Source organism: Centroberyx affinis, unplaced genomic scaffold (assembly GCF_046629955.1).
Source record: "Centroberyx affinis isolate AG114_WGS23_722 - 3 ecotype Tasmania unplaced genomic scaffold, CSIRO-AGI_Caff_v1 ptg000221l_1, whole genome shotgun sequence".
NCBI lineage: Eukaryota > Metazoa > Chordata > Actinopteri > Beryciformes > Berycidae > Centroberyx > Centroberyx affinis.
Window position 1 is genome coordinate 31,497 of NW_027278910.1, and position 13,984 is coordinate 45,480.

Sequence of the window (13,984 nt, forward strand, 5' to 3'; positions counted from 1 at the left end):
ACAGCGATGAGTGCTTAGCACCAAAGATGGAGACTAAATAAAAAGAACAAGGATTGCGCAGATTAGAACTTTAAGTGTTAAAATGTATGCTGGACACAAGTGGGAATGGTTTTCCTGCACACACTTTAAAATTTGAGGAATCTCAGGTGAAATGCCTCTGTTGTCATTATACCTATAAACACAAGACTCTGAGCAGCCACGGCTTGAGCCATAGATACAGTACACACAGGTCCAGACAAACTATCCTTCAATGTCATACTCTCCTTGACAGTCTGGTCCCTATTTTGACCTTCATTACTAGTGTTTTGGAACATTTCGTTGACCGACATTGAAGCAGGTCGAATGTGTTGAGCCCAGTCATGATCAGCTCAGTGAGCTCTACTCTAAAGTCAGACTGCTGCGCTCACTACTCCTTCATATACTAGTTCAGCTGCCCAGAGAGGGAATGCACGACATTGGGTCAATCAGTTCTTCACAAGATAAATTAAGATCAACATACACACACGCATACACAAGCACACGCACACGCACACAGAACCCGTGGAGGTTTTGGAAATCTTGAGCTAGAGTTGTGAGACAGACGTGGACTAAGTTGAGGAAAGAAATAATAATTGCGCTTGTTGTAAAAGGGATGCCGAACGGACCAAGCAATGGTCCGTCCGTACCCGGCTCCCTAAGAAGAATTCCCACCCCACAGGAAGCCCCGGCATGGAGCCCGGTCCTTTTTTACCTTTCCCAGTACCCAAACCCTGCCCCCAACCCCCCCACAGCTCCTCAGCTCAAAGTGCATCTACTCCTGTGCTCAGTTGCCAGTAATGGAGCCCCCCACCCCTGCTCTCCTCATTTTATCCTCCTTTCTCTCCATTCATTCCGGGATCTGCAAGGCCATCACCGCAGGCTTGGTCTTGAAGTACTGGTTGAAACGCAGCACGGCATACCTGTAAGACAGGAGAGCGAGGAAGTGGTGATGAAAGAGAGGGAGTTGCGCATCCATTCAGCCCAAGTAGATGGCCTTTCTATCCAGTAGCAGGCAAAACGAGACCAGACAGGCACCACTGCAACACTGCAAGAGCCTCCGGTCAGTCAAACTTGCACAGTAGCAGGAATACTGGCTCTATCTCTGTCAACGAGGTGGGAGTGATTGGGTTGCCATGTATAAACCTCCCTGGGTCTGCTTCCTCTCTGTGAACCCCTAGGGGAGGCCAGGTGTGTATGTGTGTGTGTGTGTGTGTGTGTGTGTGTGTGGCAGGAGGTGTTAAGTGGTATGGAAACTCATAGAGAAATGAGAGAGAGACATGTTGGCCTTTGGGTTTTGAGTTTCAGTCTTTCATTATACCCCATTTAACCCACACTGACAGATGCTTTTCAGGCCTACAGTCCAACCTATCACTTATGTAATACGCTATACAGGGGGCCACCACACAGTCCTCAGTCTCTCTCTTTCTCACATACACACGCCAACTTACCCTAGGAAGTCAAAGTCGATGGAAGAGTACTTGGCCTGGATGAGTGCCCAGAAGCCCCAGAAGAAGTGAGAGGCCTTGAGAGAATTCATAGATCAGATAAGGTTAAGCGATATGAGACACTGTGTGTGTGTGTGTGTGTCAGAGTGTGTGTATGTGTTTGCTGGCACATTCCTCCTCACCAGAGCGAACTTGTTGACTTGTACATAGAGCGTCTCCAGCTCTCGAGGGCTGACCTCCTCGGTTTTCTTGGTGAAGAGTTTGTAGGCCTGTAGGTAAACTTGGAGCCACTCCATCTGCATCTCGCGGCTAGGGTACAGTCCGTAGTCCAGCTCACTCATACCTAAACACACACACACACACACACACACACACACACACACACACACACTTAAAGCAGGCAATGGTATACTACTCCACATGTGCATAACGTCAACCCTGGCAGTACAAGCCCCAGTGTGGTTTCACAAACCTGCAAACTCATTGAAGTGGTTGCCGATGTCAAAGGCCTGGTAGTTGTAGCTGGAGTATTCATAGTCTATGAAGCGAACGTGGCCTGGAGAGACGACAAGAGGACACATCACACATATAGAGTGTTTAATGGTTTACCTGCTCAGAAAAGAGAAGTACTTATACTAAGCAACATTCCCATATGCTCACTTAATATGTATCCTTTGACCCATATTTACATTGACCAAGTGGCCTTGGCAAAATAGTAATTTGTTGTCTTCTAGAAGAAGACTGCAAGTGTAGAACTATAATTAAGATTGATTGTTCAGTCTTGCTCATATGACCTTATACCTTTTGATGAATTGCTTTATTATATTCTATCTGTATTAACATAATCATGAATATGCAACACTATAAAACATCCAGATTTTGAGTTCCTTGGCTCCCAACCTGCAGACTGAATAAACCTGTCAAACTGCCACTCTCTCCTCTTGGGTTTTCTTCCACACCAACCAAGAGAGACCAGTGGCTTTCAGGTGAGGGAAAAGTGATGCCCTGGATCTCTACATGCCTACATTCTTCAGTATTTCTTTTCCTTGGGGAAAATTACAAAACAAAATTCCTTGGCTGGGACTTTGCCGCTGGCACTGGTGTGGACAAACAAAATTCAGAAGCCAGGAAATGTACCTTTGTTGTTGTTTGCTTTTGAAAAGGAGAGTGGGCATCTGACCCCCATGCATATTTCAGCTTTCCTACAATCTCAGTAAAGATAAAAGGGACAGGAAAGAACGCTCTGGTGGCATTTGATCCTAGGCTACCGGGGTGCATGCGTTTCCACAGACAGGCATCTTAACCACTGCACCATTATCTCTGGGCACCATGAAGATGCTAAAGATTTCCCTCCGACTGATCATTCTGGCTGTTGCGGCTGATGTTCCACGTCGGGGATGATGGGGGTACCTACCCTCCTTGCTGTTGTGGATGATGTTCTTGCAGAGTAGGTCGTTGTGGCAGAGCACCACGGGGGAGCCCAGTGTAGAGAGATGCTCCTTCATCCACACCATCTCCTGCTCCAGCACCGCTTTGCTGGGCACCTCCTGCTGGATCCTGGATGGGGAGGACAGAGGTGGGCAGAGGGGCAGCCGACGACCCAAAGACAGAGAAAGAGATGGAAAAAGGACAGTTCTTTCAGATGCACACCTGAGATTCAGTTCCCTTTCTAGGATTGTTGTGACAACTACGTCGAGTGTCTGTAAAAACAACAGTGGCCCTATGTACAGTAGAGTGACTGGAATAACTATGATAGCTTTACTAGTTGTTATTGGCTAAAGCTAACAGCGTTTCCTTTGTTTTGATATCATCAGAAAACGGAATGGGAACATATGAGACGTGAAAACAACTGAGGCCAACATGCACAGACAGCACACAGTCTCAGTGGGGCGCTGGCCTGCTGGCCCACTGGGGAACAGAGGTACAGAGACAGAAGTCCTCTGGAGACATTCAGATAGTCATGGTGCCGCATTGTGTTCCTGAGTCTCTTTGGCTACAGTTACACTTCTCATTTTGACGTGATTTTTGAGATCCGATTTTAAAGATGTGATTTTATTATTTATGCCATCGCTGTATGTCCACACTTGGCCTGAAAATGGCCATTCCGCATCTCCTCTGGCTGTATTTGCTTAAATCTGTGTCCCTCTCAGTTTCTTTACATTGCTTGTATGCACACTGAGGCTGGATTGCATCCAGACTACAGAATTCCGATCATAAAGTCTGACCACTGACTTATACATCTGGTTTAGTGTGCCCTGGCATGATTGGATGATACCTAATAACCGCCCAAGTCTCTGTGAGTGGACAGTGGGGAAAGGGTTAAGTCACTGAGGTAGTGTCTCGACCAATCAGACTGGCTGCGCTGAGCAGAGACCCCTCTGCTGAAGGTAATGGGCTTATGGGGCTAATCCACAGTCAGCCTGATAGCAGGAGATGAGAGAAAGAGAGGAGGGAGGAGGAGTAAGATACTCCAGGGGAATTCACACACCCTCTCCCTGGAGACTCACCTATTTCTACCTAGCTAGCTAGCTAGCTAGCTGTCCTTCACCTGCTCTCTTTCAGGTCTCTTTCAGCTCCCAGCTTGACTCATTTGTTCAATACAGCCCAACTAACACACTGTGGATTTGTGGTAGATGGTTTTGAATGACCAGCCAGTAATTCTTTTGTCTTCTATACTGAAATACTCACAGCAGACTGGAATAGTTAAAAAGGGCTGATTGTCATACTAGACAGAGAGACTGATCTTTGCCAGTTCTTTAAAGATGCATGTAAACTTCTGGGCTTCCCTCCTCTTGTCTGCCTCAGACCGCTGTGCTGTGTAACAAGTGTCTGCTGTCCAGGACACAAGCTGTCTGTGTTACCGAGGAAGAGAGCAAAGTGACCTGATAAACAGAGCTATGCAAACATCTGCTGGCCCACTGCATACCTCAGCCTCCCTAATCCAGCCTGCTATTATGGTTACAGTTATATAAGCCACACGCTGGACTTAACCTAATAGCCATCAGAACAAAGATATCAGCTGTAGCCGGGCAGCCGGCCAGGTTATGAAAAGGCCCATCTTTGATAGCTCTACAGGTCCAGTGCCAAGTCAGAAACTAGACCGTCTTAGGCCTGAACTCCCTTGGTCCACTGGTCTATTCTTTGGTCAACCTAAATTGCTTTGGTTGGACAGTTTTCTCCCTCACTGTTTCCTCATATTTGCTTGCATTTGTGTAAAATGCACTTCTAGTATATCATCTCACTTCAGATAAGACTGCAATCAGGATGCCAACTTTATATTTGTTGTGACTATCCATCAATTGGTTAGAAAAAAACCAATCATTATTGGTTAACCTTTGAAATTCTTTGTCATGGGGATCCCCACTGTCTGTGAATGTGTCCAAATACCAGGTCTACTGGCTCAGTCAAAATCTAACAACATTTGAGAAAGGTAACTTGTTTCATCACAGTGGACATACTGTAGCTGTGCAGATGATTGATGATCATATCAGGGTTAGGGATGGCTGCCTCTATGCTCATGACAATTGCCACAGGCAAATTAGGTTGTGCTTGTTGCACTATTTGCATCTTTATCACTTTGCGTACAGAGCCAATCGAGAACCTAGATCTTACCTGATGTTGGAGGCCTGCTCGGTGAACTCAGTGGCCACCAGAGAGAAGTATTTACGCATCTTGATCCAAAGGTTTGGTTTGGGGATGCAGCCGTTGTGTGCATGGATGGCATGGATACGAGCCATCTCCCTGGCTATCAGCCTGAGAAGAGACACAAGAGAGTTCTTTCTCAACAACAAAGACAACATACTAAGTTCACTGACACCTGACAAAAAGTTAAATACGGTTATCATTTAACATGACACTGGTACATTTCTGACCATATTCCTTCCTGTCTGTAAACCCAACAGTCAGCTCTGCTACAAGATTAAGACACTTTATCTCAGAGGTTAGATGAGGAAAATAATCTCTCTCAGAGTTCCTGGAAAGAGCCTGATGATAACAAGTGAATATGTCACACATATCACACACTTAGTTGACACAGATAGTGGAGTATTTCTACAGTAAGCACCAAGGACAGTGTGTGTGTTATGTATACATCAAAGCAAAACTTCACTCATGGCTAGGGATAAACCCCACCGTACCAAGACTTCTGGGAAATGTAAATCTCAGACACTGAAGAACATTTTCACATTACATCATACCTGATTAAGCATTAAAACAGATTTTTGGGCACACTACAATAATTAGGCGGTGTGTAACATTTGTCCTTTTAAACATCACAACCAACTAGAACTCATAAGCACATAAGCAAAGTGTCTTTTTGGAATTTGCTTATGTTCACGTCTTTTTGGAGGACGGATCCCCCGTCAGCCACAGCTATCATTTGCATGCGACGATGACATGTGATCCCCTTATTTGCTTCCTTCCCCATGGGACGTTGAGGAATAGCCGTTGCATTGTAAAGTAGTTTGTATCAAAGCATTCACTTAGGTCTGCATAATAATCATATATCACAATTTTGTCTCCACAATTAGTAATCGTGTAACAATATTAGAGTGTTTTTTATATTTTCAATTCCCTGGAAGTCTGTGTGTTCTTTATCAAGCACTTCCATTATGCCTGACCAATCACAGCCTCTGAATGTGCAGCGTGCACCATGTGACCAAAACAAAAGTTCAGATGGAGAAGCAGGCAGCTCCAATGGGAAAGGAAGAGAAAACTTTCATGGGACATCCTTGGAAAAATGCAGCGACAAGCAAGCGACAAGTGGAAAAGAATAGATCAGCCCAACTTTAGAGAGGAAAACCCTCGTCCTGAGCCTGAATGTGAAAATGTTGTTTTAGTTCCTACAAATGGATCAAACTCTGTCATTTGTCACTTTGGTGTTAAACCAGATGACCACAAACATGTACAGATTCAGTGCAAGTTTGCTTTAGGGTTGTAGCTGCACTCCAAAGTAATAAAGTAGAAATGATTTCTTATTTGAGTTTTGTAAATAAGGACCACAATAAAAGTAAGACAGTAAGAGTGAAAACAAGACTTTCTGGCTGCTGCTACTTTATATTTTTTGCCATAATCATGCAGCCCTACTTTGACTTCACTGACAGTCTTACGCTCTAATGTGAAAACGTAGGAAGACTTTGAACACAGTAATGCACTGCTCCTCAACACCTTCTTTTTAGCTGTACCGTCTCTAAGCCAACACTGTAAAACTACGTCCTCACCTGAGCAGGGTGGGGTCCCTGACGTCCTGCGTCCCAAGGGCGTCCCCCTGCATGAACTCATAGCAGATGCCATTCTGAAAGGTGCAGTAGAGGCGGGGGGCGCAGCCATTGGCGTGCAGCACCTACATCACGCACAAACGCATAGAAAGAATTAGTTATGAGAAACAATTCTGAAACCCCTACTGATTTTTCCCATCGAGGCCCATCCACAAGAGAGTGAAGTCCCATATGATTCCCTTTGTTTTTACGCTACCTGGAAACTCTTGAGCTCATTGTCTCGGTCCACAATAAGCTCTGTCTTGTTCCCGTACACTCGGACCAGGACCACATCTTCTGGACTGTCCTCCACATAGCAGCCCACCAGCTTGTTGGTGGTCCCATCAGTGAAGAGCTGGGAGGGGGAAAGAAGAAGTCATGCCGTTTGATACAGAGAGCCCTTGACCTCTGTACAGCATGGTAACAATTCAGAGACAAAAGCTCCAGCAGGAGGATTGTTTCATCAGGCCTATCTCTGTTGAGTCTGGTTTATTGTATTCTCTGGTCATTTTATGTACCTATCACTATCAGTTCTCCTAGGGTCAGGAGTATCATATCAGTGCAGATGGCCAGAATGTTCTGGAAGTCTGCCATAAATGACACCACCTCTGACCTACACTAGATGACCTACACTAGATGAATGTATCATAAAGCAACACCCTTATTGACTCAGTATCAAATGTACTCTAACCCCACAGATACGCGTGTCAGTGACTAGCAGTTTGTTAATCGTCTATAGAAAAGGGCTATAACATTAGGCTATATTCACACTGCAGCTGAAAGTGTCCCGATTTTTTCCCACCTGTGTCACACAGGCGCATGTTTTTAGTGCAGTGTGAACACACAAAAAACAAAAAAATCACATGGAATCTGATCCTTTAATTTTGTCATAATGTGTCCATTTGACCGGAAAAACAGAGGATAACGATTAAAGTAGCCACTGCAGAGACAGCGAGGTTGCAAATTGAATTAGTATTTGGGGAAATGGCTCCATTCAAACAAAACTAGAGCGGGCAGATCGTAATCGACCAGTGTTTGAAACGATTAGTATCAGGACTGCAATTTCAGTGGCTTGTCCAGATGTGATGTCTTGTTGTTGTTGACGTGATGTCCTGACGTCTTTTGTTGTCTTTTTGTTGTTGTCTATTTGCACAATTGGAGGCAAACTGATGTCCGTTCATACTGATATCGGATATGGGTCACTTTGAAAAAAGAATGAACAGTCAGACAAGGTGGTGGTGAGGTGGTGAGCAAAAAATCTGAATTGAGCACTGAGGCCTGCAGTGTGAACGTAGCCAATGGGTATAGTTCAATGACTGTTCTTAAATGAGGATTAAGCAAATGACACTGACTAAAATGACTTGGCATCAATGGCCATCACTCCATGAGTCTTCTACACGGAGGTGTTGCAGCATCAAGTCATTGGGTGCAGTCCCATGGCTCTTCTAAAATGAATCGTAAGCAGACAGCACCGTCTGTGTCTGAAGCTAGGCCTGAAATAACTGAGTGACAGCGTCACTCTAGTGGATACCAGTGGCCAGTGGGCCTGTAGATCCCACTGCAGTCAACACAATAACAACATACACACTGCCTGCGTCTCCCCCAGCTCAGTCGCCCACCCACACATAACTGGCATTCCACACGTGGCTCGCCACAAAGATGGGCACACAGGCATCCCTGTTATGACCGTACATACACAAGCATACACCCCTTTACTAGCACATGACTGATCCCGTCTACCCGCCACACAATACGCCGCTAAGACCAGCGATCAATACGTCGACAGACAGCGATAAGCTCGGACCCAGACAGAGGTAAACATTCAGCCATATACTGCCTGCAGGAAACAATGACAGTGGCATCATGTTTGTCAATGAATGTGAGTCTAGGTTCTGTGGTGTTAAGAGTTTCGCTCTGCCTGCATGGCCTTTGAGGCAGGCTTTCTTCGGCAGAGCTCAATCGTTCTGTCTCAATCATGAGAAAGTTGTAAGAGGAGACTGTTGCTCTGTTGCCGTTGGCTCGCTCTGGTGTTTTTAGAAACCGTATGTGTTTGTTTAGGATGTTTGGGAACTGGACAGTGTGTATTTACAGTAGAAGCCTTCCTGTCCAGGTGGCTAGGCTAGTCAGGTGTTTCTGTCAACAGTGCTGCCCTACTGCTCTTTACCTCACTCTGCCCTTCCCGCTCCCATCAAAACATTGGCCCCGCTGCTCAGGAACGCTGTTTCCATCTCAGCCAAATGACCTGCTGCTACTCTCCTCTCACACACTATCCTCACTCCATCCTCCACTGTGGCCTGGTTCATGAATACATTGCCAGGGGTGCAGCTGTGCCGGTCTATACGAGGTCTGTCTGACAAAGGCATCCTGCAGGACAAAGCCTGTTTGGGTGGCAGTCATTGAGAAAAGCCCTGTTGGTCTGGTCTGTAGAGAAAGAGATAAACACTGTCACGTTCTCAGTCACAGGGGGTCTGGGTGGGTGGGGCATGGGATCTCTAGAGATTAGCTAGTGGGATGTAAACACACAGTTGCGGTAGGTGTGTTCAAAACCCCTCAACCCACCGTGTTACCAAAGAGTAATAGTAAATGGTGTCATCATGTCCATAGACGCAGCCATTCTAAAGAGTTTGACCTGGCCGTGAAACATGAGTCACCTGATCCTATTAGTGGGAATCAATTATGCATTTCCCTTTCCCTGACGGGCTGAATCCCTAAAATGGATTGTTCACCAACACACTGACATACGTGTGCAAGTTTGGGGTGGGGGTTATTTTGCACATTGACTCACTGGTCTGTGTGTTTCATGGTGGCTGTGACTGTGTGGGAAGTGTATGCATAAAACCCTGCAATTGCCATATCTGAGCACAAACATAAACACAACCCCATAGGTTTGTATGCATGCCTATTCACACAAAGTAACATAAAGTCACTTGCATACAGATGCATCAAGTCGGTTACTCTTCTAACAAATAATGTTTATATCCTCCTCCCCTGTGCACCATCCACAGTCCCCATCACCTGAACAAAATACTTTTTGCAAATGTTAGGAGTGCATCTATTTACATCATGCCACAGCTTAGGACAACAACTCAGACAAATAAGCAGCACATCATGCTTATTGTTTCTACATAACACTATTGCTACAACTTTTCCTGCTACACAGCTGAGGGGCACTGGGGAAAACAATTGGTGGTTTAATTTCTCTTCAACATTAAACAGGCAGACTTAAGTGAACAAAACTGAGTAGACTAATGATGACAGATTGCCTACTGAAGGTTAACACTGCTTTTCAACAGAATTAGCAATTGAGTCAGAAAAGAAGAGGACCTATCAGGGAAAATGTTTGAAACCAGGGATTCTCAAACTTTTGTTTTATATCAAAGATCTCCAAATAGATATGGATTAGACCACAAACCCCATTTGATAAGATTTTGTCCTGGAGAATGCCATCTGACAAGATTTTGTTAGTAGATATGCTTTAGTACATACTTTAGTATAACATGAGAATAGCAGTAGGGAAAGTGAAACCTATGATGAAAAGAGTCATCCTTGTGCATTCTCTCGTTGTGCTAACAACTAGGGAGTCAAATAACAGTTAAACTAGGCTATTCCTCGTTTTGCTGGGGAGAGTAAAAAGACATGGTAGGAGACACGGTAATGAATGTCAAGGGAAAGCAACCTATGTCGTTAGCTGTTGCTCAGCCAGCTAGAGAAATAGTCATTATAAGGTGGCTTGGCTTCCTCGAGCTGGCAGGTAACATTCATAATGTTTCTCAATGAAACTCTGACCATCACGTCACCACCAGCTGGCCACTGACGCTAAGTTGGCAGTGTGTGACTGAATAGCTGCTTGGTTTTTATGCTGTACTTGCTGTAGCTGGCTACATGCAGTGTATTACGGACACACAAAGCTGTCTATGTGTGGAATAATTAAATATGTTCAGTACATTCTCATTTTTGAAATCCCTTGGGTCTTGGGTGAACGACAGCTAGCTTATTGGCTAACGTTAGTTGACTTCAGACTCTAAGTTTATAAGCGTCTAGCTAGCTTAACGTTAGCTACCACAGCGTTACCAATTTCAGGTGGACTTCAATGCGGTTAGTTGGTATTGACACCCGAACAGAATACCAAACAATGGCCGTGGGAGAGTGGGAGAGAGTATAGCGTTCGTGGTATATTGTTGACTAGGAGAAATAACGAGCTAGTGAGTAACGTTACTGACGCTACTTATGGGCCTTCTCCTAGCTGGCTGGCAGTGCTTGGTGATGCTGCAGGGCTGTCAATCTTAGCCTAGCATGATAATATGCTCTACAGCTAGCATAACGGCTAACGTTACCTTGGTTTTGACATGGTTCATGTCCCACGCCGGTCGCAGTTCTTTAATGAGCTTCATCGCCCCATCCGTAACGTTGTGTTCGTCCACGAAAATGGGGAATTTTTTAATTACCGGCGACCCGACGGGCACATGTATTTCCGTCTCCATCCCGTGGCCGTTTCTTTAATCTTCGAGTTCTTGACAGATATGTTTAGAAACTGGAGCATACAAGTGTTGGCTGGCTGCTAACTGTTTTTGGTGAATGACTGGTCGGCACTGGTTTTGTTGGAGAGACTTATCTAGCTTGCTAGCTGTGGCAATAACGATGAAGTGAAGCTAGTGAAGATGCAAGGATCAAACTGCCGGTGTGGATGCAGATCGCCGGTTTTCTTGGGAGCAGGTCAGCCAACTGTACCATTTCCTCCTACTTGGCTCCGCCCGCCCGGGATCATCCGATTGTACCGGCAGTACAGAGACGCACGACATGACAACCGAACACGCCCATCACTTCCGAGTTTGTCCGAATAGCTCCGAAGTTGTGTCGAGTGAATGTAACAGCTTTAGCTTTATACAAGAACGAGCGAGTACCTGGCTGCAGACAAAATGTCGGACATGGAGGCAGACATCTTGGACCTCCGCAAGGGGCACCTCCGCAGTTTACAGGAAATCACGTGACTAGATGCGCTGGCTCGAATTAACAGAAAATAAGACTTCCGGTTTGGGCGTTTAGCCTTCAAAATAAAAGCGCAATATTTTAAACGTATAAAAAACTGTTTTAAACGAATTACTTTATATTTAATCGTCAAATTCAATAAGTGACGTCATTCGACTTACGAGGTCTATTGAAGCGCTAGCCAGATTCTTGACAGGAGTTGTGTCTGGAATCCCTCCCAATTTTCTACCTAGAACACTATATTAACGTTCCGCCGATTTGAGTGTCTGAATTGTAACTGTAAAATTGTATGCACTATATAGTGCTCTCAAAAAATCCCACAATGCAACGGGAAATGTAGTGTCTAAAGCATGTACACAAATTTATGATAAAAATACCACAATGCAATGCTTCGCTGCTGCTCGTGTGCTGTGTTCCCATGGGACGACAATACAAGACAGACAAGATGGATGCAGACAAACGTGTCTACAAATGTGAGCATATTAACTTCTAACTTACATTAACATTGGCCATTTGTATATCGATGATTTTGCTCAGCTCATAGCTAGGTCGAATTTATATGTAACCATCTTAATCAGCATGTAATGGCTGAAAAAATTCCAGCTAACGTTACTTGACGTTAGCCAGTACTAGCCAGCTATCCACAAGAATAATGTGAGGACATGAGGTAATGGTTTATAGCTTGGTAGTTTTTCAGGTAGCCATAGTTGGTTAACTAACCAGCAGGTGTCAGATGACATTCATAGTTGATATCTGATTTATACCTGCTAGGGACTGACAAGGATGGGGCCCGCCTCATTTGTCTCCCTAAGAAGGCTGGGCTGCATTTCTTTTTTTGGAGAGGAAGGCTGAGTCAAGGAGGGAGAGAGAGAGAGTAGGGATGAGCAAGGGAGGAAAGGTTGCTGAAATTGCTGAAGGCCATAGTTGAAAAAAATTTAATGAGATAGTTTAATCATTCATTAATTTATTTATTTAGTATTTTTAGCATGTTTATTTAGAAATATTTTTCGAAAAGACAAAATACAATTTCAAAATGTGTTTAATTAAAATAACAGTTTAATAAAAACAGATAAAACATTTCTGGTGAAATATGAACCATGCTTTTTGAAAAATTGAGAACAAAACACTAATTTGATATATTTTTAAAATAACTCATGTACATAACTACTTCAACTACAAGGGATTCAAAAGACAAAGACAAAATAGAACGAAACAAAGGAGGAGCCAAAGGGAAGAGCAGTGGAAAAGCTACACTGTTTACAGGGACGAGGCAGATGGCACAGCAGCACTCTTCTGACTGGGACACTGGTGGGAGAGGAACAGCAGAGACTGAACTCCACTTCAGCAACTACATCGCCAGTAGGGATGGAAATCGAGAACCGGTTCCCGTTGAGAACCGGTTCCTAGTTGTCCGATTCCTTGGAATCGCATGCCTCCGTGACTATTGATTCCTCTTATCGATGCCATGTTTTTCCGACAGTTGCGCATGCGCAATGACGCCATACGCACGCTGTATCATGTTTCAGTTTGTTTGGGACCGGAGCCATGGTGGAAAGAAAAAAAACGCTCAAAAGCATGGCTGCATTTCACAAGAGTAGATGACAACAGCGCAAGTGGTAATATTTGTGTCATTTGTCAACACAGCATGACCTTAAAGTGCAGGAATGTCGTGTTTTTGATACTCTACGGGTGAGTACTGCATCCCCACAACTAGGGCTGGGCGATAAAACGATCTCGATAATTTTCATGATAAAATCTTCCACGATAACGATGATAAATTTATGAGATTTATTTTCGATAGTTATTTTTGAGTCCGTTTTACTCTACCTACAAAACACTACATGAACAGCCAATCATACAGCAGAGAAACAAACGCATGTGGTCGACGCATGTTTCCGGCCCCTCCCACTCACAACAACTCAGAATGACCACCTGTGTGTAGCCTACTCAGAAGAAAATGAGCGGTCCGACTAGCGAAACCGAGTGCGATGAAACTGAGAAAGACGACGAAATTGTACCGAAGAAAGGTTATACCACTTCGGTTATTTGGAAATGGTTCGGCTACATGAAGTCTGACAAAGCACAGACCAGCATTAGGTGCAAACTATGTCGGCGACCAGTCCTCAGCAGAACGGGAAACACCACCAACCTCTTCCACCATCTCAAAAGGTGCCATCCCAAAGAGCACTCCGAAAGCATGAGTTTGCGCTATCAAGCTAGCGCCAGCCTCCCCTCAAGTAGCCAACAGTCCAGCAGCCCTTCTACTTCCAGTCAAACTTC

At 44.7% G+C, this 13,984-nt stretch overlaps 1 protein-coding gene across 3 annotated transcripts; it reads right to left on the reverse strand.

Moving 5' to 3' along the window:
- Nucleotides 1-723: 723 nt before the first annotated feature.
- On the reverse strand, nt 724-11,447 carry etnk2 (ethanolamine kinase 2). Of its 3 annotated transcripts, XM_071541743.1 has the most exons (10): nt 11,053-11,447; nt 6,936-7,073; nt 6,683-6,804; nt 5,103-5,216; nt 4,443-4,454; nt 2,878-3,020; nt 1,936-2,019; nt 1,646-1,806; nt 1,467-1,540; nt 724-938 (listed from the first exon to the last, which is right to left on the reverse strand). In XM_071541743.1, the coding sequence occupies exons 1-10, from the start codon at nt 11,197-11,199 to the stop codon at nt 866-868; spliced, it is 1,068 nt and encodes a 355-aa protein (XP_071397844.1). In that variant the 5' UTR covers nt 11,200-11,447; the 3' UTR covers nt 724-865. The 3 variants fall into 3 exon arrangements, with proteins under 3 accessions (XP_071397844.1, XP_071397836.1, XP_071397852.1); XM_071541735.1 differs by lacking the exon at nt 4,443-4,454 and having other exon boundaries at nt 5,076-5,216; XM_071541751.1 differs by lacking the exons at nt 4,443-4,454; nt 5,103-5,216.
- Between the last annotated feature and the right edge of the window lie 2,537 nt (nt 11,448-13,984).